Raw genomic sequence first — 27,639 nt, forward strand, 5'->3', positions numbered from 1 at the left:
CAGTATAAATAACTTTCCTTCATACCAGAGATACAACTAAGGATTCTTTAGTCTAGGTCAAAAATAGTTGGAATATAAAAGACAGTCCCATTGTGGGCACTGGGAGATAGATGAGCCTGGCCCCAAGAGAGCCTGGACCATGCCTCCATAAGGGTTGGAGGAGAATCAATCAATCAATCAGTAAACTGTGCTGTTAGGGACACAAAAAGAGGTAAAAGACGGTCCCTCCCCTTGAGGAGTTTACAATCTAATGGGGGAAGGCACATTTTGATATAGGAGCAATAAGGTGATGGGATCCTGGATAGATGCACCACTGAGTGGTAGAGTCAAGAAGACAACTGTGATTGATATTCAGGGCCAGTGGTCAGCACAGGGAGGATGCTTACCCTCACAGGATAGAATCTTACGCCCTTGGACACTGACACACTTTGGTCAAAGTCTTATTCCTACCATACTAACTATGCTTAGTACACAAGGAAGTGCACTAAATATAAACAAATGAGTCAAAATAAAAGCAAACTTTGGTATGATTTCACATGAGTCATACAAATCATATCTAATCATGCTAATTTTCCAGCCCATTGTGTCTAAATTATTATCTGGGTATTGCCTTCTACAACACTAGTTAATCTTTCTTTTATTGTCAGATACTCATTATTCACTAAAGAGTATGAGTATAATAAATAACTTATGTATTTCAGATGAGAAAGGATAGTAACTTAGCTTTCCTTTTTCTTCTGGTCTTCCACCAATGTCCAACCCTCATGCCTCAGCATGACCCCAGGTCTCATTTCTGCCTTGCATCTCCATCCCCAAAAACAATGTCTGGCACAATGTGCTGAATAAATGCCTGCCAATGGATTGATTCAAAGACTAGCTTCTTAAAAGAGGTAACCCTCTATTCTCAAAGGCCAATACAATGCAGATTAAAAGGTGTCTCCAAAGTCATAGAGCCTTCAAGTATGGCCCAAGGATAGACAGTATGCCTGGTGACTAAAGACCAGCCCAGCTATGTTGAGAGAAGTCAATGTCCGGAATATCCATCAGGATAAATTTTTGAGGCACAAAAATTCTTAAAGAGCATCTATTAAGGTGTAGAGTGACCTACGTTAATAGTGTAACACTCAGACTAACAAAATTACAAATCCTCAAAACATTTTGTTCCGTCATTTCTGATTCTTTGCAACCCCATGGACCATACCGTGCATCAGGTTTTCTTGTTAAAGGTAAGTGAAGCGGTTTACCATTTCCTTCTCCAGTGGATTAAGGTCAACAGATGTTAAGTGACTTGCCCAGGGTCACACAGTTAGTAAGTGTCAGAGGCTGGATTTGAACTCAGGTCTTCCTAACTCCAGGCCCAGCACTCTATCCACTGTGCCACCATTTTAGCATGGTATTTTTCTTCAGCGACATATGATTAAGCTATATTTTTCTTATCAGAATGAAACAGTAAAAATAAAAAGTCTATTATTGTACTTTTAGAATTTGAATTTCTTGAATTTTTTTCACTAAAACAAAATCTCAATTCTTTTCTAAGTAAGAAAAGCAAAATAATCACAATGGTGAGGTTAACCTCTTAAGCAACTGTATTATTAATGAACATATAAATGGGCAATCTATTATAGACATTTAAAAACAAACACATTAAATAAAAATTTCAGGGTCAAATGACCTGAACTAGCATTTTACTATAAATGACATGCTTAGTCTGTGTCCCCTAAAAGGCTAGCCAGACTCCACCAGGGGAGAAAACAGCAGCAATAGCCAATTGACAAATCCGAGAGACTTCTACAAAGAATGGCACCCATCTGTAGAAGCCATGGGAAGTTCTGTCCACCCAAATTTTACTTAGCAGCCTGGAATAATTGAAATCTGTCTGGACTGTGGGTCAGAATCCATGAAGTCTTGTATACCATACCACAAAAGACAGTCATCTCCTTACTTTGAGAAGAAGCCAGATGTAGTAGAAAAGACACCAGCAACCAGAAAGCTCCCCGTGACTCTGACCCTTACCAGTTGCATGAGTTTGGATAAATCTTTTAATGACTCTGAACCTCTGTTTCCTCATTTGTAAAAAGAGGCAGCATGATGTAGAATCTATAGCACTGGTCTTCAAATCCTACTATAAACACTAGCTTATCTAGGCTACACAGTGCCAGGCCTGGAATCAGGAAGACTCATCTTCCTGGGTTGAAATCTGACCTCAGACACTTACTATCTTTGTGACCCTGCCTAGGTCACTTACCCTGTTTGCCTCAGTTTCCTCATGTATAAAATGAACTGGAAAAGGAAATGGCAAACCACTCCAGTGTCTTTGCCAAGAAAACCCTAAATGGGGTCACAAAGAGTCAGACATGACTGAAAAATGACTCCATAACAACAACAAAATACACACTAAATAGCCATGTGACTTCAGGATAAGTCTTTGCCTCAGTTTCCTCATTTATAAAATGAAGTGGTTAGACCCAATAACCTCTAAGGTCCCTTTCAGCTCTAAATCCAAGAGCCTCTCACGGAAGGGTGGGGAACCTGTGGCCTTGAGAGTGCAGATTCCGTACCCCTGGGATTCTAAAGTTACCTATAACTTTAACATCCAATTAAAAAAGAGAAAAATTACCAGGTTTGTAAGCTAACTGCATAACCTCCGAGTCTCAATTTTATTCTTTCAGTGTCTGACCGAGGATAATATAACTTGGATGGTGAATCAAGATAAAAAGGGGTAAATTGCACAAGACTATTTAAATCAGATAGATAATCTGCAGTTTTAAATCTGTAGTTCCTGATGACCTTTACCCAAGGTAGTGAAAAAACTCTCCCATATTATTATAGGATCCCAAAGCGTCATTTTTTTCAATGGAAAAAGGGTATAGAGGGAATTAAGAACAGAAAAGCACCAGGTTGTCTATCTTTTATAAAGGGAAAAGGAATGACCCTGGAAGTAGTTATAGGTTTAACTTTTTTATACTTTTTTTTTTAACCTGAATTTGTAAAGACCTTGAAGAAGACTGGCCTCTGGGTACCATCCAGTGGGATGCAATGCTGTTCATCATCCTCAAGGGCAAAGTGAGGATTTGGATTGGCGAGAAGTGATAGATGTTATCCATCTTGACTTTTTTCCAAGGTTTTTGATTCAGTGTCCCTTGACATACTACTCAATAAACAAAGAAAATGGAGTCTAAAGGACACAGCTTCAGGGTGATACTACAACTGCTCAAATAAAATGTTTATCAGTGTTACTTGTTGATCTGACAAGCCCAAAGCAGAGGGAGAAGTTTCTACAACCTTAGAATTCCTTTCTTATCTTACAGGGTGGCAACTCGTGCCCAATGTAAATGAACAACAAGACCTTGGCATACTGGGACCTTCCACCCAGTAGTCGAAGGCCAACATCATTTCCCATGGCCAAGATACAGAAGAGAATTGTTGCCCTGACAAAAATCTTAAAAGTGAAGTTGATGCCATCTTCCCTCCTCTCCCCTTAATGGTCATTTGCATCCCTGTCATTCATAAATTTAAATGAACTCTTTTTTTTTAAGTCTTATTGTTTGGTTTTGCATTACAAATAAATCTATAGGTTATTTCTACTTTATGAGAGGTCCTGTGTAACAAAGCAAATAATTAAGTAAAACTAATAATACGCATGGGAAATGCATGCAATATTCCACATGTATGGCATCCCCCAACCCTTTATTTTTATTCATTTATTTTTAATCTTTCTTCCCCTCTCTCTGAAAAACAAATTCATTGGAAACAACATGCATAGTCAAGCAAAACAAATTCCTCTAATAACTGTATACATGGGGGATGTATATATGCATATATATACATATATATGCACATATATACATATATATGTACCCTACACATACATATATATTGGAAGAAATTTTTCAAAATATTAAAATTTACATAAACTGATGGAGTTTAATAATCAGAATCATAAAAATTTAAGCTATAGCATCAATGTTACAAAAATAAACCATTTTAAGGACTTTTGTAAATTGGTGGGACATGAATGTGCAGAAACAGGAGCACTCTATGTATATGTGTATAAATATATACACATATATTCATACCCATATATACATATACACACATACATACATGTATGTACCTGTGACTTCATTATTACTGGTTGTCCCTCCAATGGATTCATACCACAAAACCATCACAAGTTCTTGCCTCGTATAGATAATTAGACCAGCCACATGTGAGTGCCTTTGGTTCTTCTGGCTGGTTCCTCCCAGCGTCTCCATTTTAAGGAGGATGCCCAGGCCAGCTATGTTTTCGTTATTCTTCAGTCTGTATTCCTGACTCTCCACACTTTTCTCTACTATAGGTTTCTACTATAGAAACCTCTTCACCCTGGAAGTTCGCTCCACTCCTGGACTTCACACATGGGGTGTGGTACTGATGAGGATGGGATTTATACCCCAAAAGGGAAAAACTCTGCACTTTCCCACATGGCCAAATCTCTTGGCATTTGCCTGAGGCCATAATCCCATCAACTGGCCTTTCATTGTGGCTACATCCAATTTCGCTATTCTCTGTTACCCTTAACCTAGCCTAGCCCTCCATTGTCTTACCTCTCTATGGCCCCCGCCACTTCCCCGCCTTGATCCTAACTAGGCTCCATCTCCCTTGGCCATGTGGTGCTGGACCCTGGCATTCTATTACCTCACTGTCCCCGCAAACTACTTGGCCACACCTACCTACCTCCCACAGTCTTTCTGTATATAAGGTCCATCTTGTCTCCATTAAGGTGCTCAGATTCTTAAAATCTAGCCAATAGCTCACTAACCTTCAGACTCCTTAAGAGTCTGCCCAATATGACAGATGTTCTAATAATTCTTGTCTTTGGCTGAAAGAAGGATTGGGTCAAATTCTTTTGAGCAGGACCTGCGTGTTGTGCTTTTGGGGTCCCAGCACCCCGAACCCCTAAACCTCAACATTTTCTCTGTAAGTCACAGAATTTCCTAGAGCAGTGTGAAGCTAAAGTGACCTACTCAGGGTTGTATGCGTCTGGGGAAGATTTGAACCCAGGTCTTCCTAGTTCTTTTTCCATGGTGTCATAATACTTCTCCTATAATTATTTCAATCTTATATCAAAGACAGACAATATTTTTAAGTTTAATTCTGAGAAAGAGGGGAGGGAGGCAAGAAGAGTGGGGAGAGGAGGGAAAAAAGGAAGAGGGAGAGAATGAATGCTTTCCAGATTGCATCAGGATCACAAAGGAATATTTTGTCTGTTTGTCCCAACTGCATAAAGTGAAAAACTGAAGATAGGAATTGTTCAAGAGGGGGAAATATAAATAAATATGTATTAAAACATCACACACTGTATAGATCTTGTTTGAAGTAAAAACCAAGTCTCCAGTATTTAAGCGCACGGGCTTTCTGTTTGTCTAGGTTGCATTAACAAAGGCTCATTTATTAGTAAACATATGCACATATCATCTCTGAGAGCTAAAGCAGCTTCTATTAACTGATTTGTCCTTGCCCTGGGTATCCACATTGATCTGATAATGTAACTGTCTTTACTTTTCAGAAATTAGACAATTATTCTCCAGAACCAGAATCATTTATCAAAATTAACTTTGTGATCTTTTTCAGTAAATGATATGCCATGCAATTTCTCTTACAAAGTCTACATTTATTTGCTCCTTTTTTTGTCAATGATTTCAGAAGTAAAAAACAAACAAAAGAACAAAAAAAAAACCCAATTCTTAAATTTTCATGATAGAAAAATTATCTATTAATAAGGCCGGTCAAATGACAAGGCTTCCTTAGATTGTAAGTGCCTTGAGGACAGGGACTGTTCTGGGCCTCTCCTCCCACCATCTTTGTATCCCAAGTTCCAGGCACCAAATAACTGGTGCCTAATGAATGTGACTATATGATTTTTTGATACTCAAGAGCTAAGAGATGAGTTCAGTGTATTATAAACCCTAAAATAACATACACATTATTTATCTAGAGATTTACAGTCATTTTTTTTCTTTCAGAGAAAAAAGGCATATGTGAGTACTGTAGCCTATTGCTCAGATAATTGAGATTAATGATGATCTGACTTTAGTACTTGTTTAGCACTGACGTGCTTATGAATAATTTTCTGGTTTGCATTTGTATCAGAAAAGTAATGACTTCATGATTTCTCAACACGATTAACAGAAATTGACTAGGTGAACTTTCATCCTAAGAAAAGAGAAATAAACCAGAGCAGGACAAAAAACCAAATGTTTAAGTATGGAACATTTAATGGTGCCCAGTAAGTGTTTTATGTTTGTTTGTTTGACTGGATCTGTGACTTTATCAGCGTAAAGAGCTCCCAGTGAAGAATTATTTCTTCCTATCCAGATCTGTTCCTCTTCCGCCATTTTTAGTCTTAGAGAGTTGCCTGTGGGACCTACAGGCCAAGTGACTTGTCAGGCAGCACTTAGCCAGTATGTGTCAGAGGGAGTTAAACATAGGTACCTGTTTCCAGCCCTAAGACTACTTCTCTATATTCCACTCTATACTCCTGCTACCAATGGACCAATACCAACACAAAAGATTTATTTTAATGTCTCATTGTGACATGGAGATAACTCTTGTCCCCAAAGCATCACGTTGCTGTTTTATCTACAGATCTAGCCTCTGCTCCTGCTTCTGCCTCGTTAAATGGAGGAAGACAGCACTAAGAAGCTGATCTCTAAGTAACGAATTTTTTGGCCATGGCAACCCATAGAACAGAATAAAAAATAAAATTCTATCCTCATTCCTGTGCTACCCTTTCCCATTTCTTCAGCAATGGTGGATGAAAAGGCATGTAAAAGGTGATCTGAATCATAGCTTTTAGACATTAAAGAAACAATCATCCATGTATTGGTACCCACACTAATCTTGCATGCCTTTCTATCTGCTGGCTGTTTCCCGACTGCCTGAAAAAGAAAGATTCATGTCTCCTCCATTAAAAAAAAAAAAACACCCAAAACTCGCTTTACTTTACCACCCCCAATAACTACTGTTCCATCCCTCTCCTCCATTTCAAGGCTAAACTCCTTGAGAAAGCCATCTACCCTAGGTGTCTCCTCCTCCTTTCCTCTCACTAGCTTTTAAACCTTTTGAAGTTTATCAAACCTTCCAAATTAAATCAACATAAACCTTAGTATGTCTTAATCAGACTCACCAAACTACATCAACATATGTCTTAATATATACAGACTTTGGTGCAGAAGGGGGAGAGGGGAAATAGAGGACAGTGAAAAACCATGAACCATGACCAAGAAAATGAAAAAGGTTCATATTTTATAGACTACTCATAAGCCTCATGCCCACGTAGCATACTTCCTGAAGTAGAGAGTCAAGAGATGAATTTGCTAAATCCCGAACTACAACGTGCAAACAAAGATAACTGTCTCAATAACGAGGAAATGGTTAGTCATCCATTTTGGAATCATTTCCACATCAGCTGCTTCTCTCAAGTCAGACCACTGACACAGACACATAGAATCGACATCAAAATTAACACCAAATTATAAGAGTAAAGATGAAAAAAATATGGAGTGAAACTAAAATAAAGTACAACTTTTTTAAAGTTATTTGCACCAAAAATTATGAAATGTAAAAAGGAACAGATATAAGACCTGATCACCAGTTCCTATAGAATTTTAAGTGATGTAAAGCAATTCCTACAACAATGAAGGCAAAACCACCAAGAAATTGCTTCATCCAATAAATACGTGACATCTTGCCAAACAGAGGAATGTGGTGGCCAACAGCAATACCGTTAGAATATAAACTATTTTGTAAAAACTGACAAAGGAGAATGACAGATTATGTACAGTGCTGCCTCATTAAAAGAAAAAAATCAGAATGATACTAGCCTTTGCTAGAATATCTCAAGAGGGCAAAGCTACAAATTCCTAACTTAGTACATTTCACTTTTCTAAAACTCTAATTGTTAAGAAATTTTTTCATTATATCAAACCTAAATTTGCCCCTTCTCCCTCTCCCCACAACTTTCATCCGTTTTTCCTAGCTATGCTCTGAGGGTCAAGCAGAATGATTTCTCTTTCCTATTATAACCTTTCAAATCCTTGACAAGAACAATCAGTTCTCCTTAAATCTTTTCCTCTTTAGGGTAAGCTTTCCCAATTCCTTCATCTGATCTTCTAAGACCCTAACTAACCAGGGTGCCCTCATCTGGATGCTCTCCAGCTCACCAATCATTTTCCTAAAATGTAGAGCCCAAATCTGAAATATGGTCCTACCAGAAAAGAGTGCAAAACTATTACCTCCTTATGTGATATCATCTGCACACTACTTAGTGTAGCCTATCCACGGGGCCATTAAATACCCTGGCCACCATATCTCCCAACTGGCTCAGTGAGTCTGCTGTATGTATAAGGCTTTACATTTATCCTAACCGCATTTTCTCTTACTAGATTTGTTTTGTTTTGCTTAATGAAGGAAAGAATAATGAATTTGCAGAAAGCTTGGCTTGAGACCCAGTGAAGCCAGATCATCCCGAAAGTATGTAAAGATGAAACTTGAAGGAAGACAATGAATGGATGGAAACTGAAAAATATCAGTGGATATTTCTATAACTAATTATTATTTTTTCCATCAGCGACAGAGGAGGCCCTGCGTTTGGACTCTAACCTCCCAGTCCCAGATGGCTGAAGAAGTGGAAAGGATGGAAATGAGAATAAAGACATAAAGAAGAGTTGGACCAGACCAACTATATACAGAGGAGGTTTGTGCCAGAGATGACAGAATTTCAAGGGCATTAAGGAATCAACTCTCAAAATAAATGAAAGGGGCAAAGGTAATGAATAATGGGATAAAATCATTGGTGACATTACTATGGAAAAATATACCATCAAGATATCAATAATTATCAACTCATATGTCCCTTTTCTTACCTATAGAAAATCCTTAACCTCTATCTACACATGGAAATCCACGATAAAACGTGAGGAAATAGGCATGCTTTCACAAAAGATACAATATTCTAAAAAGGACTCCATCTTTAGAGTCACAACCCTGTCTGAAAAGTGCAGAGAATATAAAATCTCACTGTGATTTCTGTTCGTTGACCAAAAAAATAACAAAGTACAGCCTTAAAGTCTCTTTAACAGGCTCTGTCCCACACATATGTGAAAATTACATAAGATTTCTTAATGCAAATGTTAACTTTGTTCAGCAATTCTCTGATTACCAATATTAAATAAAGCCTAAAACAGGAAAAATGAATCCTTGCCAGATGTTCACCACCTCCACGAGTTTACTCAGTTTAGAGTCCAAATAAAGGAGGCATTCCCTAGAGAAGATGAAGCCCTATACGTGATGGTGTTTGCAGATAACATTGTGCTAAATGCACTGAGCTGTGGAATATTAATTACAAAGACTCCTAAAGGAGATTCACAAGCACTCAAGATTTCAGTCTAACATTTCACACAGGAAAAATCAAGTTGAATAACGTCTCTAGGCCAGATTGGTTTGTAGTTGAATGTAGAACCCACTGAGTTGGTCATCAGTATAGATATGCCAAAGAGAAATAGCAGATGGACAATGAGTTGGGCTCAGAATTGGATAGGATGAAGAAAAATAGTTGAGTCACATTTGAGAGAGTAGAGTGTTTTCCATAACCCTGAACTTCTCTTTCATGCCAATATCCTACCAATTACACCATATGGCTACAAATCATGTCATTCCACAATTACTGAAAAATCGAAACTGTGTATTACCTGACGGGGAATGGGTAGAAGTGGTGGGTAAAGACCAGCTGCAGCCTATTACTAATGACGTCTTACAAGCAACAAGTTGTTTAAGTTATATCATCCATGAAGGTAGCCAGAAAAAGAGGTGCACTGGATATAGATACACAGATAGATATAGGTGTGTATATAAATATATAGATATAGATATAAGTATATATATATGTATGTGTATACATGTACACATACATACACATATATATGTATCTACATATATGTGCAGATATGTATATGTGTGTGTGTGTATGTATATATATACATATATTTATATTTATATCAGCCAGAAAAGGAGGTGCACTGGAGATACATATAGAGATATCTCAAGAGCAAGGGATAACAAATGGATAGATTGCACGCTGCACTGGGACCCAAGCAATGTTAGGATATCTAGACCAAGGACTCTAGCATGTGACAGACGCCATGGAGGATTTAGAGAAGGACATGAACAAGAATCACTTAGCATGACAGAGAAAGGAGTGTATTATCATCTCCACCACTAGAGGGAGGATTCAAGCTAATGAGATCAGAGATCCATTAAAGTCTCTGAAACAGAAGAGGTGCTCACATTCAACTCAAATTCAACTGCCTTCCACATAGGGTTTTATATATAAAAATCAGCATGGCATAGTATGGAGTTGTCCATACTATCCATAGCTAGAGGGGGCCTAGCAGGATTGAAACTGGGAAATGTTTAATAAAATGAATAAAAATGCAACACCATGTAGATAACATGAATCTGTGGTTTTTCTAAGTCATTCTGAGATGCAGGGATCCATTTCTACTTGAGTTTAACACCCCCAGGCCAGTGAATCGAAAGCTAGCCTTGAAGCTTGGAGGATTCAACATATATAGGGTATATTACTCTGGGCAAGTCATTTAACCTCTGTGTTCTAGATCAGAGATGTCAAACACACATATGGCCCATAACACTCCCAGCCTGTGGTGGCCAGTACCTGACAAAAATGTCATCCCAGTTCGAGTTTAATCTGTTATTTTTTATAATTATGTCAACATATTAATATTAATTTTAATATATTATTTTTTTAAAGGAATATATAAACATATGTGGTTTTCTAAGTCAATATATGGCCTGCAGTACTCCTTACGTACAGCTTAGTGGCCCCTTTGTCATTTGGTTTTGACACCACCACTCTAGGACAGGTCCTGACCTGCTTTCCAGGGGTTCCCTAGACCAGTGAAATCACAAGTCATAGCTCTCTCAGTCTCTCCCTATATTTAAAAATATATGTGTACAACTAAATCTATATACACACATAAATGCACATCCACTCCTTCAATGCAAGGCCATCCCTAGGCAAATTTAGGGGTGGTTACATTTTATCTTTAGCAGCCTTCCCTTCCTTTTTCTGCTCCCTTTCCCCCTTTAATGCCCTTCTCTTTTGATTAATCACCCTAAGCAGCCCACCAGCCTGGTCGTACCCTCTAGGGCTGCTCATAAATATAACTGCAAAACAGACAAAATTTGTCTTGGGAGCCCTAATATTACCCATTCTTCACCCTTTCCCCACACTACCACCTCCATCTCCTGCAGACATGAAGTGCCCCCATGCTCTCTCTCCTTCCCTCATACATGCTCCTTCATTCCAATTTACTGGGAGCTTTCTCCAAGACTGCCAACCTCTTGGGGACAGGGAAGGCGTCTTATTTATCTTTGTATTGTTCCCCTGAATCTTGACGGTATCTACCTTAGTGATTCTTACATGCCTTTGGAATTAGAATCCCTCAATGTTTGCTCCATGTCCAGTAAAAATGGCTAAACAATACATAAAAGTAATGGAATATCACTGTATTATAAACAGCAAGGAATGTAATAAGCATAGAGAAGCATGGGAAGATATATGAGCCGATGCAAAGTACACATATGTACTCCATAACTATAAAGATGTAAATGGAAAAAAAACAATAAAACAACCAAAACTGAATGCTGCAAAATCATAAATGACCAAGCTTAATCTGAGAGAAATATATGAGAAGGCACCTCTCCCTAGTGTTTGCAGAAGCAAGGAATTATGGGTGTGCAATATCGCAAAATCAAGCCAGGCCTTTCTGACACGTTGAAAAGTTTTATGGCATTGATTTTTCCCCCATTTAAATTTTTTTTTTTTTTGTTGTCAAGCATTCTTGGTTGCAGTAGAAGGGAAAGGATATTTTTGGAAATGGAGATGATATAAAAAGAAAAGATAGGACAGCTAGGTGGCACAGTGGATAGTGTCTGGCCTGAAGTCAGGAAGACTCATCTTCCTGAGTTCAAATTTGGCCTCAAATATTTACTAGCTGTGTAACCCTGGGCAGGTCTCTTCACCCTGTTTGCCTCAGTTTCCTCATCTATAAAATGAACCGGAGAATGAAGTGGCAAACTGCTCCAGTATCTTTGCCAAGAAAACCCCGAGAGGGGTCACAAAGAGTTGGACATGATTGAAACAACTAAATAACGGCAAAAAGAAAAGATGACTTTTTTTTTTTTACTTTAATTTAAATATGAAGGGATGCTACCGGAGCTCAAATACTACCCTCGGTAGTATCTGAATTCTAACAGGGAAGAACACTTTAGTTTGTGCTAAGATGGTTCCATGCCAGAGTTCTCCTTCCTTTAATCTCCTGCCATAATTCAAAGAGGAAAATGTGCAGAGAAGTAAGCACAGAAATCAAGTTGGAAGGACCCTCTGGGACCATCGAGTCTGACTCATAGATGAAAAACAATTCTCTGCAATGTCAGACAATTCCCTCCAGCCTTTATTTGAGACCTCCAACAAAGCGAGGGGGAAATCCACACGTTTAAGAAGAATCTCATAATGCTTTGAGACAGCTCCTGTTGTTAAGAGGTTTTCCCTTCTATAAGATCCAAATTTATATTTGCAACATCTACTCACTGCTACTATTTCTGCCATCTTGGGCCAAAAAGAAGAAACTGAATCTTTCTTCCACATGATAGGCCTTCCAATACTGCATAGGCTCAACGTGCTAGAACTGGAAGGGAAGCAGGAAACATCTTGTCCAAATTCCATTTTATGAACGAGGAGACTGATGCCCAGGGATATCAAGTGCCACCTCCCTCTCCAAAAAAAAAATCAGAGGCAGTAATTAGCAACTGGAAGATAGCTCCTATGATCCTCCTAAGTCTTTCTTTTCTAAACTAAACATCACTCGTTCCTTCAAGAGCATGAGCTTGAGGCGTTCCACCGTGTCAGTTGTCCAGCTCGATAAACCTTTCAGTTCATCAAGTCTTTCCTAAAATGTGATTTGCAGAAGAGAACAAGATACTCTAGAGCAGAAGATAGCAGGACTATTACCTCCTTTTTCTAGTAAGTCATATGCCCCCGCACACAATGATTATAACCAAGGTTTGGCCCAGCAACATAATCTTTTATTGTTTAGTCATTTTTCAGTTGTGTCTGACCATGTGACCCCTTTTGAGGTTTTCTTGGCAAAGACACTGGAGTGATTTGCCATTTCCTTCTCCAGCTCATTCTACAGATGAGGAAACCAAGGCAGACAGCGTTAAGTGACTTGCCCAGAGTCACACAGCTAGTAAGTGTCTGAGGCTGAATTTATTTATTTTTTATTTTTTGCAAGGCAATTGGGGTTAAGTGACCTGCCGAGGGTCACACAGCTAGTAAGTGTCAAGTGTCTCGTCTGAGACCAAATTTGAACTCAGGTCCTCCTGACTCCAGGGCCGGTTCTCTATTCACTGTGCCACCTAGCTGCCCCTTGAGGCTGAATTTGAACTCAGATCTTCCTGACTCCAGACCTGGTGCTCTCCACTGTGCTACCTAGCTGCCTATGACATCATTTAAACCTTCTTTATTCAGACAGAAAAGGACAAATATTTTGCCTTAAAACATGGTTTTTTAAACATCTAAATTCCAATTGATAGGAATTAGGATTAATATGATTATTTTGAATTTGTCTAAAATTATCTCAGCAATAATTCTACTGACTTATTTATAGGAAAAATGAAAGGAAACAAACATTATTGCGCATCTGCTATGTGCCAAGTACTGTGCAAAGTGCTTTACAAAGGCTCTCTCATTTTACCCTCACACCAACTATAACAGAGTGAAGCACAATAATTATCCCCATTTTACATTTGAGGAAACCGAGGTAAGAGATTAAGTGATATTTGCCCAGAGTCACACAGCTAATAAGTGCCTGAGGCAGGATTTGAGCTCTGGTCTTCCTGACTCCAGGCTCAATGCTCTGTGCACTATGGCACCACCTAGCTTCCTCTTTTATTGAACTTTCTCATTATGCATCAATGCAAATTTTTTCTAGTCAAGTTTATATTGTGTTCACACATACTCACCTTTCTGTAAAAAGTCAAAGCAGCTAATTTACTATTGAAACCTTCAAGCTCTAGTCTGCCCCTAAGTATGGAAGTTATTTCTCTTCTCAAGTCATGAAAACTCAACAGAGTCACTCATTGGTACTTGATAACCGACTTCTTAAGATATGTGATTGCTGGATCCTTGAATTTCAACTGAATGTTAAGGAAAAGATTATGGAATACTTCACAGATAGAACCCTTGATATAATCCATGTGTCTTATTAACATGTATCTATTCACTGTCAACCTACTTGGTATTTTATTTTACATTTGTTTCAAATGGTTAACAGCATGACTTAGGCCAAGCAAAGTGAAATACAAAGTTGAATAATTATCTTTTACAGATGGCCAATTTAGATAGAATCCAGTCCAAAAAAATGACCTTAATTCAGCAGACCTCAGACAGATATATGTCTTTGATTCAAAAGCACCGTCAAACCTGAATGGGCAGAGATGGCTGCAATAGAAATTTATCACAGAACTGAATAAAAAAAAAAATTATTGATTGTTCCTATTGCTACCGCACCTTTAAAAAAAAAGTACCTTAAATAAGGCCTCTTGGCTGAGGATACCAAACGGACTCAATCAGAGATGAAATATCTTTGGGCCTAGGTCACATATCTTTTTAAAATATGAGGGGAGTTTTCTACCCTTTGGGGCACTTGTCTGTACTTCCCAATCTAAGGAGCATTTCTAAAAAATCTAGGTAATATTAAAGGAAACTGACCTCTAATTGGAAAAAGCAGAGATAATGACACAGATCTCCCTCCTCTGAGCAAAGGAATGTGCAATTTCAGAGATGGAATGTTCCATATGCAGTCAAACGTGGTCATTGAACTGGTCATTTTCTTTTTTAATATATTTTATTCTTTTTTTAAAAAAAAAAGCACTAAGATTGGACAATAAAACACCACAGGTAAGAACAGCATGGGATCCTGAGGCTCTGACAACCTGGACATAGTGTCCTGTCTCTCCCCCTTACCTTCTCCATCTCCTCTGCAACCATTCTGAAGCAGCTTATGGGCCTTTGCTTTAGGGAAGCCACTGAGGCAGGGAGACATTCCTTTCTATTTGTTGAAAAGGCCCCGAGCAGCGGATAGCCTAGGGATGGTTTTTTGCCCTCCATGCCAACCCAGAGAAGAAGGGGAAGCAGACTCAGTAATTCCTCATTTTCATTTCCTGTCTTTGACAGTCATGAAATATGAGCCAGTGGGCCACACAATGGAACTAATCTGTGTGGGGACTTCATCAGCTTATGCACAACACATTTGCATTCTCTTCTGGTGCTTTCCACAAGATGTTCGGAAACAGTGAAATACAATAAAATACATTGTGGTTTCGATTAGTAAGAAGCATTAAATTATACTCGAAGCAATTCACTAAATGAATCTTTGTAGGTATTAAAGTGAAAAACACAATCATGATGAAAGGACTGCCCCCCTACCCCAATCCGACCCAAGCTCCCACTCTTACGGACTCCAAGCAGCTGCACAAAATCACCCACGAAAAGAGTTTTCTTCACACACCATGGAAATTGAGCTGCCACAGGGGCAGAGTAGAGCATATTTATAACAATCAACAGATGCACAGGAGAAATAGTTTGTTCTATTGAAACTATAGAGTTAATTTCATTAGACATAATGAAATTATCCAAATGGCAATCTTGTCGGAATGTTAAAACTCCCTTTCCCCCTACATTCCATTGGGTAGAGAAATATACATACAGACAGACAACAGGCTCATAGGTTTAGAAGGAGAAGACAAGAGGGGCAATCTAATCCAACTCTCTTGGTTTATAGATGAGAAAACTGAGGCCCAAAGAGATGAGATAGTTTGCTCAAGGTTATAGAGGTAGTTAGTGGTATATACAGGAAGGAAGGAAGGAAGGAAGGAAGGAAGGAAGGAAGGAAGGAAGGAAGGAAGGAAGAAGGAAGGAAGGAAGGAAGGAAGAAAGGAGGAAAGGAGAAAGAGAGAGAGAGGAAGAGGAAGAAGAAGAGGAAGAGGAGGAAGAAGAAGAAGAGAGAAAGAGAAGAAACAGAAAGAAAAGAGACAGAAAGGAGAAAGAGAAGAGAGAAACAGAGAATAGGGAGAGACAAACACAGAGACACGACACAGAAAGAAAAGAGAGAAACAGAGAAGAGAGAGGGGGAGAGAGAAGAAGAGAGAGAAAAAAACACCCAAAATAAAATGACTTTGGGGGAGACATTGTTTACCCTATCATTCATTCTGGAACAAAAATATTCAAGTCGATGGAATTCATTTTAATTCTAGAACCACAAGCAAAAAGAAATCCACAGTGGTTTTCTTAACTTCTTTGAGACTCCAGTTTCTCTTCTTTCAGGTGGGGGTAACCATATGCACCCCCGTATAACTCAAAGTTGTTTTGTTTTTAGTTTTGATTTTTTTGTTTGTTTGTTTGCTTTTGTGAGGCAAGAGCTTTGTAGATGTTAAAGCACTATATGTCATCATTATTTTTTGTGCTTAAAAAACATAAACCATCCTCCAAAGAATGCCCTTTCTTCAAGGGATCACCTCTCAAAACTAGAATCTCCTTGTAACTATGCATTTAATCCAAGGGGATTTTAAGTCATAGGTGGTATAGTGGATAGGGTGCCAGATGTGGGGTCAGGAACACCTATGTTTGCATTCTGCCTCTGATGCTTACTAGCTATGTGACCCTGGGCAAGTCACTGAACTTCTGCTTGCCTCGTATTCCTCATGTGTAAAATGAGCTGGAGGAGGAAATGGCGAACCACTCCAATATCTTTGCCAAGAAAACCCCAAATAGGATCATGAAGAGTCGGAAATGACTGAAATGACTAAACAATTGCAATAAATATATAAGGTGGGCAATTGATCCCTCATTTAGAAGATGGTGAACTCAAGTTCCTTCTAGCTATGAGCCTGAGACCTCCAGCTAGCAGCCATCCCAGGTAACACTGAGTAGACTGAGTTCTGGCATAAAGACCGTAGGGTTATCAAACTAGAAGGGACTGCTGAGCTCATTTACCAGCCCCTTCTTTGAGAGATGAGACAACCAAGGCCCAGAGAGGTTAAATAACTTAGTTATTTTTCAAAAGCAGAGTCTCCTTTAATCTAGATAGATAAATATAAATGTATATATTTGTGTATGTATATAATGCCTTGTAAACCTTAAAGTTATATGTGTAGTGTTACTATCATTAATTTATTATTATTATTATTAGGCAGCTAGGTAGTGCAATGGCTAGAGGGCCAGGCCCAGAGTCAAGAAAGACTCAGTTTCAAATCCAGCCTTAGACATTTGCTAGCTGTGTGATCCTGGGCAAGTTACTTACACTCTGTTTACCTCAGTTTCCTCAACTGTTAAAAGGGGAAAAGAATAACACCTATCTCCCAGGGTTATTATGAGGATCAAATGAGATAATAATTGTGAAGCACTTGGCATATATTAGGTGCTATAAAAATACTAGCTCATATTGTTATTAGTATTGTTATCATTAGTCTTAGAATTTGGGTTAGAAAGAATCTTTGAGATCATGTAGCCTAACGCCCTCACTTTACAAATGAGTAAAATGAGGCTGAGAAGTTTTAAGTGACTTACTCATGGTCATAGAGGTATTAAGGAGAAGAATTTGGATGTGCTTCCAGGTTCTTCGACCCCAAACACTCTTTCTGCAGGACAATGTCATGTGCCCACATCTCAGTAGCACCTCTAAAAGCAACCTTCCTTACAGACACATTGTCATAAACAAATGATTAGCCAATGTTCTGATCTGTGAGGAGTCACACAGTGGGTTTCTCTTTGGATCTGAAGGAAAGGATAAAGTCACTTTGGGGCTAATTGTGCACATATGGAATGTACATAGTAATAGAAGCCATGCTATTTTCATTACTTCTTATTCCAAGTACAAATGATAACTAAGAAACAGAGAGTACCTTTGAAGGAAAAAAAGTAAGCAGGACTCTCCTCTCACTCCCTAATCTAGGGATTCCATGGTCCTTTCCTTCCTATGTGGTTCTGTTGATTTACTAGAGTCTGGGGGAAAAGAAGTCAACTTTTGGCTGCTGAAGCAAAGGGAAGGCAACAGAATTATTCACAAGACAGTCAGAAACTGGATAGCATGAATGTATACGTGTGGTTCTGAGGGAGACAATTTGAGGGGTACTGAGTAATAGCTTTGGGGGAAGGGATTAGTGCACCTGTAAGAGATACTTTCTATGAATTTGGAGGAAGCTTTGTGGGTTTTGAGAGCACAATTGTCATACATATAAATTTGAACAAGACGTCTTTGGAAGGGGCCATGGCTGTAATATTAGCATTTCACTTATAAATGCATTTACCTTAAGAGAAAGAGGGATAAAAGTATAGGAGAAAAAGAGTGGAGGGATGTAACTACTTTAAAAAAAAGCCTGGCAATTACCATGTACAACTAAAGTATCTTTGGATTCCTTCACCCACACAGAAACGAAGTGGAATTTGCCCAAAAGAATTTGCCAATCTCCAAATAAAAAAAAAATTGGCAGCCCTAATTATAACTGAACACAATGAATGTGCAGCATAAATCATCTCAATGTTGTCCAGCACACCATTCCAGGGCAATGGTCCCATAGCTGGGGTTTGAATGTAGGCTTTCTAGGCAATTAAAGAATTATCAGAGTTGAAGGAGACCTTAGAAGTCATCTGGTCTAATCATTTGCAGAAGTCTCCTTTAAGACATCTCGAACAGAAGGTCACCCATCCTCTGCTTAAACGCATCCAGTGATATGATGGGAAACTCATTACAGTTATCCCTTCCACATTGCCAGGGTTAGAGAAGCAACGCCCCCTTAATCTGGAAAAGCCGTGAAAAATTTTTTGGCCCTCCCTTCATACCAAAGAAGAATTCTATTTTTTTTTCTTTTATGCAGTGTTTACAGTACCTTACTGTAAAATTTGGGTTGATATTATACAATACTCTACATATATTTTATGCATTTCTGAGTTTCCAAACTTTCTTCTATGTTGTCTGCCGGCTTTCACGTATTATCTGCAGCTTCTGCAAAACTCCCCCAGAATTCCCTTTTAATGTTTATGCCTACCCATGATATATCCAAACCACGGTGGGGAAAGTAGCAATGTAGAAGGGATAACTGTAACTCTTAAATGAGCTTGTTCCATTTCTGAACTGCTGTAATTGTTAAAAGGTTCGTCTTCATATGGAATTAAAATCTATATCCCTGTTATTCCACCACCACCATCACCACCACTGCTTGTCCTAGTTACATCCTCTGAACCACAGAGAATAAGCTGAGTGTTTCTTACAGACGCTGTCCCTTCAGCTATCTGAAGATAACGACAAAACTCTACCACCCACTCTCCCCGAGCATTCCTTTTTACTGGCTAAACACTCAAAGCTCCTTCCAACATTGCTCATATGGCTTGATTTCCTGGGCCATCTCCAACCTGACGACTGTCTTTGAGAGGTATTGAGTTTTCAGTGCCATTCTAAAATGGGATGCCTACAACAGAATATATTTACCTGGACAACACTGAGCATAGTGAGTCTCTTATCTCCTTTATTCCAGAATGAAAAGAAATGGTTTAAGACTTCCCTATCAGTGATGCAACTCATAAGGCTCAAGATTGCTAGTGAGCACAGCAGGAATGAAGCAAATGAGACTTTTCCACTAGAAAGTTTGAAATAGATAATGTCATACATATTGAATTATCCCTTGAACAGAACAACAAAACAAATGATTTACTGAATACTCATTTTGTATGACATTATGTAAATCCTACTTTCCAAGATTTTCTTAAAAGTGCAGTAGACAATAGTGTTACCTTTAACTTGAATAAAGCCTAAAATAACAATGGTTCACTACATTTTTATTCCTGCCGCAGTTCATGAAAATATTCCCCAGTTTACAAAGATTTTCTCCCTAAACCTATCCTCAACATCATCTGAGTGAAATTAGTTTGAATAGAAGGCTAAGTGGTGTCTAGTTCATCATTTCTCATTTTATAACTTCTTTCTACAAAGAAATATATTTGATTAAAAACAAAAAAAATTTAAAGCAAAGGAATATTTTATACCCCAAATTCAAGTCACTTTGTATAATATGACACTCAACGAACATACAAATACAAAACAAATTCTACGAAAGGGGCTGTTCTGAATAAAACAGGCTCATACTGAATTAAATGTGATAATGTTATTTAAACATTCACTATTCACCTTGTTCTTGACATAGCCTTAAGCCTACTGGCATTTCCAGCTCTGTCAATACAGAACACACAATATTCAACAAAGACTACATAGTCATTTACGAGACCATACTATTTAAGGGTAAGATTGCTTAATGCTACAGATGATCAAATCCAACATTTAATGCTATTCCATATTTAGCATATAAATTAACTCAGCATGTGATTTTGTTGGTTTTATTTTATTTCCAAATTATAAGAACAGAATCATAGAGCATAACACTTATTTTAATTGAGTATCTAGGAGTAACAAACCCAAGCACATTGTTGCATCAGATTTCCTTGTCATAAGGAACAACACAGTGTAGTCCATTAAAAATTCACAAATTGCGCCACTGAAACGTAGTTTTCATTCTTCTTATAGCAAAAACTTCTTTAAGCTAGCAGGATGCAAAGTCTGAAAGACCAGGAAATTCTCCTAGTAGGCATTTAAATACTATCATGGTTTTCCTGGAGCAGAAATCCTTAAAGCCAGGGTTCTATGGCTGCTTTGGAGGGGATGGGCGGCTTTTGGAGTGATGTGGTTGGAAAAGTAAATGGTATAATATTCAACATAAATCAATTGCACCCATGTATACTACATTGAAAATGTAACCTTATAGAGCTATTTAGAGATCTCTGAGGCCATGTAATCCAACCCACTCATTTTACAAATTGGGAAACCAAGAGACAGGGAGGTTAAATGTTTTGCCCAAGGTCACAAGGTAATAACCATTAGAGCGGGATTTGAACTAAGTCCTCCAACTCTAGAAATAGTGATCTTCCCACTGGACCACAATGCCTCTTCTATTGAAGGTTTCAATTGAAGAGAAACTTATTATTCACATATCCAAACAAAGAAGAGGAGCTAAAGCAGCTTGGCATAGTAGATAAAGCATTAGAGTCAGGAAGACCTAGTTTTAAATCTTGCCTTTAGCACTACCTACCCTAATCAAATCCCTAAGCTTCTCTAAGCCTCAATTTCCTCTTTACTTCAATATAAATAAAGATAATAATAGTACCTACTTCATATGATTGTTGTCACACTCTTGAGATAAGGATATAAACTGCTTTGCAAATTTTAAAGTGCCATGTAATACTGAGATATTATTCTAATAATGACTTGTGTAAGGAAGTGTCTATCTTTAAAGTTACATTTAGCACATTTAAGTCTGCATAATTTGAAGACATTTGGGGAATATCTTGAAAAGATGTTTGTTCATTCTAAAGAACATCCCTAATTCAGACCAGGCATTAGAAACATGTAGAACATCGTCAAAGTCCATAATTTTCCCGACATGAGGCCATATGTGAGATGTATACAAACTCAATGTAATAACGTTTTTTCTAAAATTTTACACATATTTGATATTAAACATTTGAAGTACTCTGAAATAAGATTTGGTATATTTAGAAAAACCAAGGTTGTGCAACAATCAAAAGATGTCAAGATTCTGATTTGGGAGAAAAGAATTCACTTTTGAGATAGGGGCTGGGAATCTGCAGTCACAGACTACATTGAGAATCTCTCGCGTCTGGCTAAGAGAAGCCCAAAGGAGACAGACAGAGTAAAGGGCTCCCCAAGCGTGATTAGAGAATCACCTTCCTGATGTCATGGTCCTCTTCAAGACGGAAGGGCAAACAACCGCAGCAACAGCAAAAGGCATATCAGAGCTTCAGAAAACACACCTTGATTTATGTAATGATTCAATCCACACCCATTTCTTAAGCATTCACTCTCTGCCAAATGTTGTACTGAGTGTTGGGGGGAAAGAATGAAACAGTAATCCCTGCCTTAAAGAAGACTCCATTCCACTAGATAGGAGAAGCAACATGCAAGAGAAGACAAGAGAAGAGACAGTACAGTAGCCGAAGAAGAGAACGCTTTGAGCTAAGATGTTCACATGAGGGTATGTAGAAGAAATGGCACTCACGTTGGGTCGTGAAGGGTTAAGTGCCTATGATAAGTTGTATCAATGCCCAAATCCCATTGGTCCCAACTAGGAACTGAGATGTGCATGCTCCCAACAGCCCTTACTCTTGAGTGCTGAGCTATGCTATTGGATAGTTCTTCAAATGAAGATACCATATTTCACATCCAAGTTTGCAGAGAGTTAATAAGACAAAGAGATGTAGTCAAGCTACGATGACAATTACATAATAATTCGAAACACACAGATTTTATTTCAAAGATGTCAATCCTTTTAACTCTTCATGCATCAAGTAAAATAAATCCAAACTCAGTCTAGTATATATTGCATTTCACTTGACCTGTGACTTCATAGATTTAGAGAACCCCTCTCCTGCAACAATACAGATTAGCACCTGCTTAGCAATTTATACTCTTAGTGAGTTGCCTGGGAATATTGAGATTAAGTGACTTGCCCAGGGTTTCTCTATCCTCCATACCACTGCCTCTCATTGGTTATTAATTTGAAAATGAAGATTTTTTTTTTACATCAAAACAAAGGACCACCATTACAAATTAACTGGAATATGCATTTTTCTCTCTAAATTTCCTAAACTGGAGGAAATTTGTTTGGCTTTCTGAATCTTGACATGGCAGTGGAGGAGCTTTCTTGGCCTGCAATGATGGGTTTTATCTCAGAATGGATTTTTCCTTAAAGATTATATTTTACTGCCTTTCGAAAACCAAAACAAGGAGACATTCTTAGTATACGTAATGGTAAAATAATGTATGATTTTTCCCAGATATCTTTTGACAATTTTTAATAATAATACAATAAAGGTATGTTTTGTGTCTTTTGAGGAAATGTGTACATAATCTTAAAGGTTAATTCATAACAACTCTTAAGGATTTGTGGGAGTTTTTTTTTTCCCCTTCTTACTTGTTGATTCTTTCTCAGGCAGTTATTTGTTCAGGTCTATTGGCAGATAGGAATAAGAAAAACACTTTGGCTAGTAGTTACTGTGGTTGGGGAGAGGGATGGAATTAGGTATCTACATAGGAAGAAGGGAGGTGAGAATTCCAATTTTCTCTCAAAACAATGAAAAACTTTAATAGATAACTACCCCCAATTCCTCTTTTTTTTTTTTCCTTTTCTTTATGCTATGGCAGAATTCCAACCAACACGCTTATTAGAAATAAAGGCAGTATGCCATACTTTTTACACACACTTCCCAATAAGTAGAATAATTCAACCTTCAAATAAAATCTTTGCATTTATACCCTTGGATGAGAAAAGCCATCTTTTGCCTTAACTTTAGGAATATGCCTTGATAACACCCAAATATTTTATTATCCCTGCAATTCTCACTAAAAACGTAATGTAAATGTCCACTGAAGTAAATATTCTGAAATAAACAGCATAGAAAGAAAAAAAAATGCTGCGCACAGTAGTTTTGACTGTAATAACCCACACTAGCAAACACTAGGGGCAAATGGAAAACCGTGAAAATACATTTTTGAGGGAGCGACATTTTATACCTGGAGCATTTCCAGATATTTCTTTTAAAAATAACCATCCAAGAAACACATTTTTATGTCCACATTTGATTGTGGCACTGTTATTCTCTCTGGTAAAGTAAGTTGGTGTGTATTTTAGTTCTGAGATTCTATTATGTGGGATTTTATTGGTATTTCCCTTTTTTATATCATCTCTAATTTTCAGGGAAAAACCCAAACTTATGAATTTGAATAGCAATGGCAACCACAAGTAGGGTAGGATGGGAAAGCCAATTGTCGCCAAATGACCAAGTTTTGTTGAATAGTTATGAAAAGAGGTTAATAGTCACTGAAGTTAAAAGGTACACCTAAATATTTCTGAGAATTTACTAAGGGCTAGGAAAGTACTCGAATTTGGGGGAAAAAAAAAAGACCATTATAGTGCCTATATCTTTTAAAGGGAAAAAGCATGACCTGTGTATTGCAGATCTGAAAACTCAACATCTATCTCAAGAGAAACACTAGGGGGAGGGAGGAGAAAGTATTGGAAGGAGGAGGGGACTCATTAAAACAATATGAAAATACCTTAAAAAGAATGAGACACAGACACAGCTTAAAAAAAAAAGTTTGACTTGAGTTAAGTCTCTCATTCCATCTCTCAAAATAAACTCATGAACAATCTAGGGGAAAAAAACAGCCTAGATCTGAAAACAATCACACAAGGGGTGCAAAAAGAGCTAGATGACCAGTTTCAAAGTAAGGAGACAAACCATTATTTGATGATCTGTAATGGTCAGGCCTGGACCCCATGCCACATAATCTTTCCATAAATGACTTGAACTATAGAATGCAGAATATACCCACTACAACATTTTCAGATGCCATCCAGTTGAGGGGAGAAATGTCCTGAACCTCGAAAGATCTGTTCAAACTAATAGTGACATTGACAAATTAGAGTGGTGGTCTGTAGTAAGTAAAATAGAATTCAGTGTCATTAACTGAAGGGAGGTGGCCTGAGGAGTAAAAGTTAACCAAAAATAAGTTTGGGAAAGACTAATTTGTAAGATTGGGACAAAGGGGTCATAGTGAGATGGTCAACAGGGTCGTTAAACTGGCATTTTCATTTTAAAAACAAGTACAGTAATGGATAAAACTGTTATTCTCTATGTAGGATAATGTTATTTGGTCACCCACCATCAGTAGGACTTCTATTTTGATGAGAGAGTGCCTTAATACTTTTGCATCCTCTTAGCCAAGGTCCCTCTTACTCAAAGGTATGCATTTGAGAAATGACTAACCAGGGTTCAGGATACAATCTGTGGCCACAGAGCAAGGTTCCTGCCCCCACCCCCAACCCCCAGGAACCCATGACTTACAGTGTGCACTAACCTCCTGAGGGAACCCACTCAAACTGAAGCAGGAGTAAAAGCAAAGATTGGACTAGTGAAGTACCCCTACCCTCCTCCATACACAGAACTACTCAGGACTTTATTACAATAACATGTCCAACTCAAAGCTCCCCCAACTAAAAGCAATGTTTGCAAGAGAAGCACAAGAATGACTGAAGGTTGGGAAAATCCCCCAAATGGTCTTCATTTACAAAATGACAGATTGGAGTTTAATACAAGAATTATTTTGCTGACACTGAAGATAATTAAACATGTAAGCAGCTTACCAAGGAAACTTATGGGTCTTATCCTCAAAGACTTTAAAAATAGGAGAAATGCAAAGAGTTTAAAATAAAAACTCAAGTACCCAAAGCCTCATACAATCTTAAGGTTCTGTGATTCACGCCATGGTATCCTCTATCTAACTTCATCTGCTCAAATAAATGAGGGGTCTGCAAAATCAAACTTTTTATAGTGGATAAGTACCTATAAAGCAATACTTCCCTTCATAACTTACGTTTCAGTTCTGTCTTTGCACTGAACACATTTTAAGTTTCATGAGCATAGCCTATATCCAACATAATCACAGATTTTTCAATATTATACTTTACTAAAAATCAATTCACCCACATGAAGCATTAAAGTTCATACTGGAAATTGTCTGTAAGGAAAAATGAGTCTAATATCTAAAACTATTCCTCTCCATTTCATTGTATATTAATTTGGTTTTCTCTACCCTGAACCAGAAGTATATTGTTCCTTGAGTTCATTTACCTACTAAGAATGCAGGTATAATATTTCTGCATGATTCATACTTATATTTTCTTGGAATATATTTGCAGTCTAAAATATCATTAGTGTATAGCATCTTCCAAGGATATAATTAGCATTTAAATCAGAACCCCCATGCAAGCTCAGTTTCAACTTACCAGAAGTATGGCTTTTAAAATGTTCAATTCACTTAAGAATTATTAAATCTCTCCATTGCAAGATAAAAAGTCAAACAAATGCATATTTATTTTTTTTTCTCTTTAATACTACCTCATGGTAAAACACTAGGTGAAACCATGTTACAACTCTCAGCACCTTTCATTGCCTGAGACCTGATGCATCCACATCCTTTAAAAAGCACCTTTTTTTCCTTCCCCATAGAGTAAATCTTCCCAAGGCAAAACATGAAGTGTCACCCAAACTTTCCAAACTGGTCCAAACTGGCAGAATCAAAATCTGAAGCACCATTCAGAATAAATCCTAAGGATACCTCCACATTCCTGCAGCTAACTGCATTCCGTTATTATTTACACATCGAAAAATAAAGCTCCTGACAACCATATGGTGTGAGTACAAACGTAAACAGTTGCATGCCCCTCTCTGTGCGTGGCAGATTTCTAAACTCCATCAACAGACAGTATGGACTATTGATGAGATGCTGTAGGTGCTCATCCCCTGAGTACCATATTTATACATAGCCACCCACGCAATACTCTTCCCCCTCTGTTTATTTGGACTCTGAATGTCTGCGTGTATGAGTGTGTGCGTGTTAGGGGGGTTTGGGGGAGAGTTACCGGTGAGGGAGAGCCATTCTTGCATAGGGGTCCTCGGAAAACTCCTTTAATGCCACGGTAATGCCCATTCCTGAGATGTCTGGAACTGATGACCAGGTAACAAGCCATGTGTGTCCGACCGTCCTGGAGGGAGGCGCAGAGTCTCAACTCCTTACTAGACTATGGGCTGGGGGAATGAATACGGGCCAGCTCCAGAGGCAGCGGCAGCAGCAGCAGCAGTAGCAGACGGAGAAGAAGGAGGAGGAGAAGGAGGAGGAGGAGGAGCAGCGACTGCTCCCCCCACAGAAGACACCATATAGCAGAGGACGCGGCAGCAGCAGTACGTCCCCTCTCTTCATCCAGTGCCCGGGAGACTGCTGCCAACAGCAGGCTATACTGAAAGCGGCAGCGTCGGACGCAGCAGCAGCAGCAGCAGCAGTAGCAGCAGCCACGGACGCAGCTGCAAACACAGAGCATTGAAGAAACAGGGGAAGCCAGTCCACATGCTGTTCTGACTATGTGCCTGCTAACCAGCCTCTCCGCAATTCCACCCCCACCTCCCCCCCCACCTCCCCCCCCACCCCTTAAAGGACAACTTCCTGCAGCTGGGAGGAATTTGGTAATTCCCCCCACCCCCTCCCCTCCAACCTTCCCACCAAGTGCCAACCCCTGGAGCTAAAGAGAAGGATGCTCTGAGATCAGCGCAGGGTCCCCAGGACCTGGACGTTCTGGAGGGGTCGTTCCCTGCCCTTCGCTGCCCCTCTGGTGCTGAGCGGGGCTGGGGGCAGTGGCGCCCCGGGGATCCAGCTGTGTTGGCAGCGGCAGCTGCCTGCGATGTGAGTAGTCAGAAGTCCTTGAGAGAGCCTTTTGTTTTTTTTTTTGGTCACATCCTGCAGACGGTCCCTGTCACCTTAGCTAATTTCAGGACGGCGGAGAGGGAGAGCGGTTGGAAAGCAGTGAGAGCAGAAGGGAGGTGGAGAGGAGGCAGAA

The 27,639-nt window shown here is 38.7% G+C and overlaps 1 protein-coding gene across 1 annotated transcript in view; it reads right to left on the reverse strand.

The window, feature by feature from the left end:
- ZNF804B (zinc finger protein 804B) overlaps positions 1 to 26,778 on the reverse strand; it is a 558,066-nt gene extending 531,288 nt beyond the window's left edge. Inside the window, exon 1 of the mRNA XM_027847826.1 lies at positions 26,671 to 26,778. Coding sequence (XP_027703627.1) covers positions 26,671 to 26,778 — 108 coding nt within the window. The remainder of the gene's footprint in view (positions 1 to 26,670) is intronic.
- Between the last annotated feature and the right edge of the window lie 861 nt (positions 26,779 to 27,639).

Source organism: Vombatus ursinus, unplaced genomic scaffold, assembly GCF_900497805.2.
Source record: "Vombatus ursinus unplaced genomic scaffold, bare-nosed wombat genome assembly UNPS02005459.1, whole genome shotgun sequence".
Lineage (NCBI taxonomy): Eukaryota > Metazoa > Chordata > Mammalia > Diprotodontia > Vombatidae > Vombatus > Vombatus ursinus.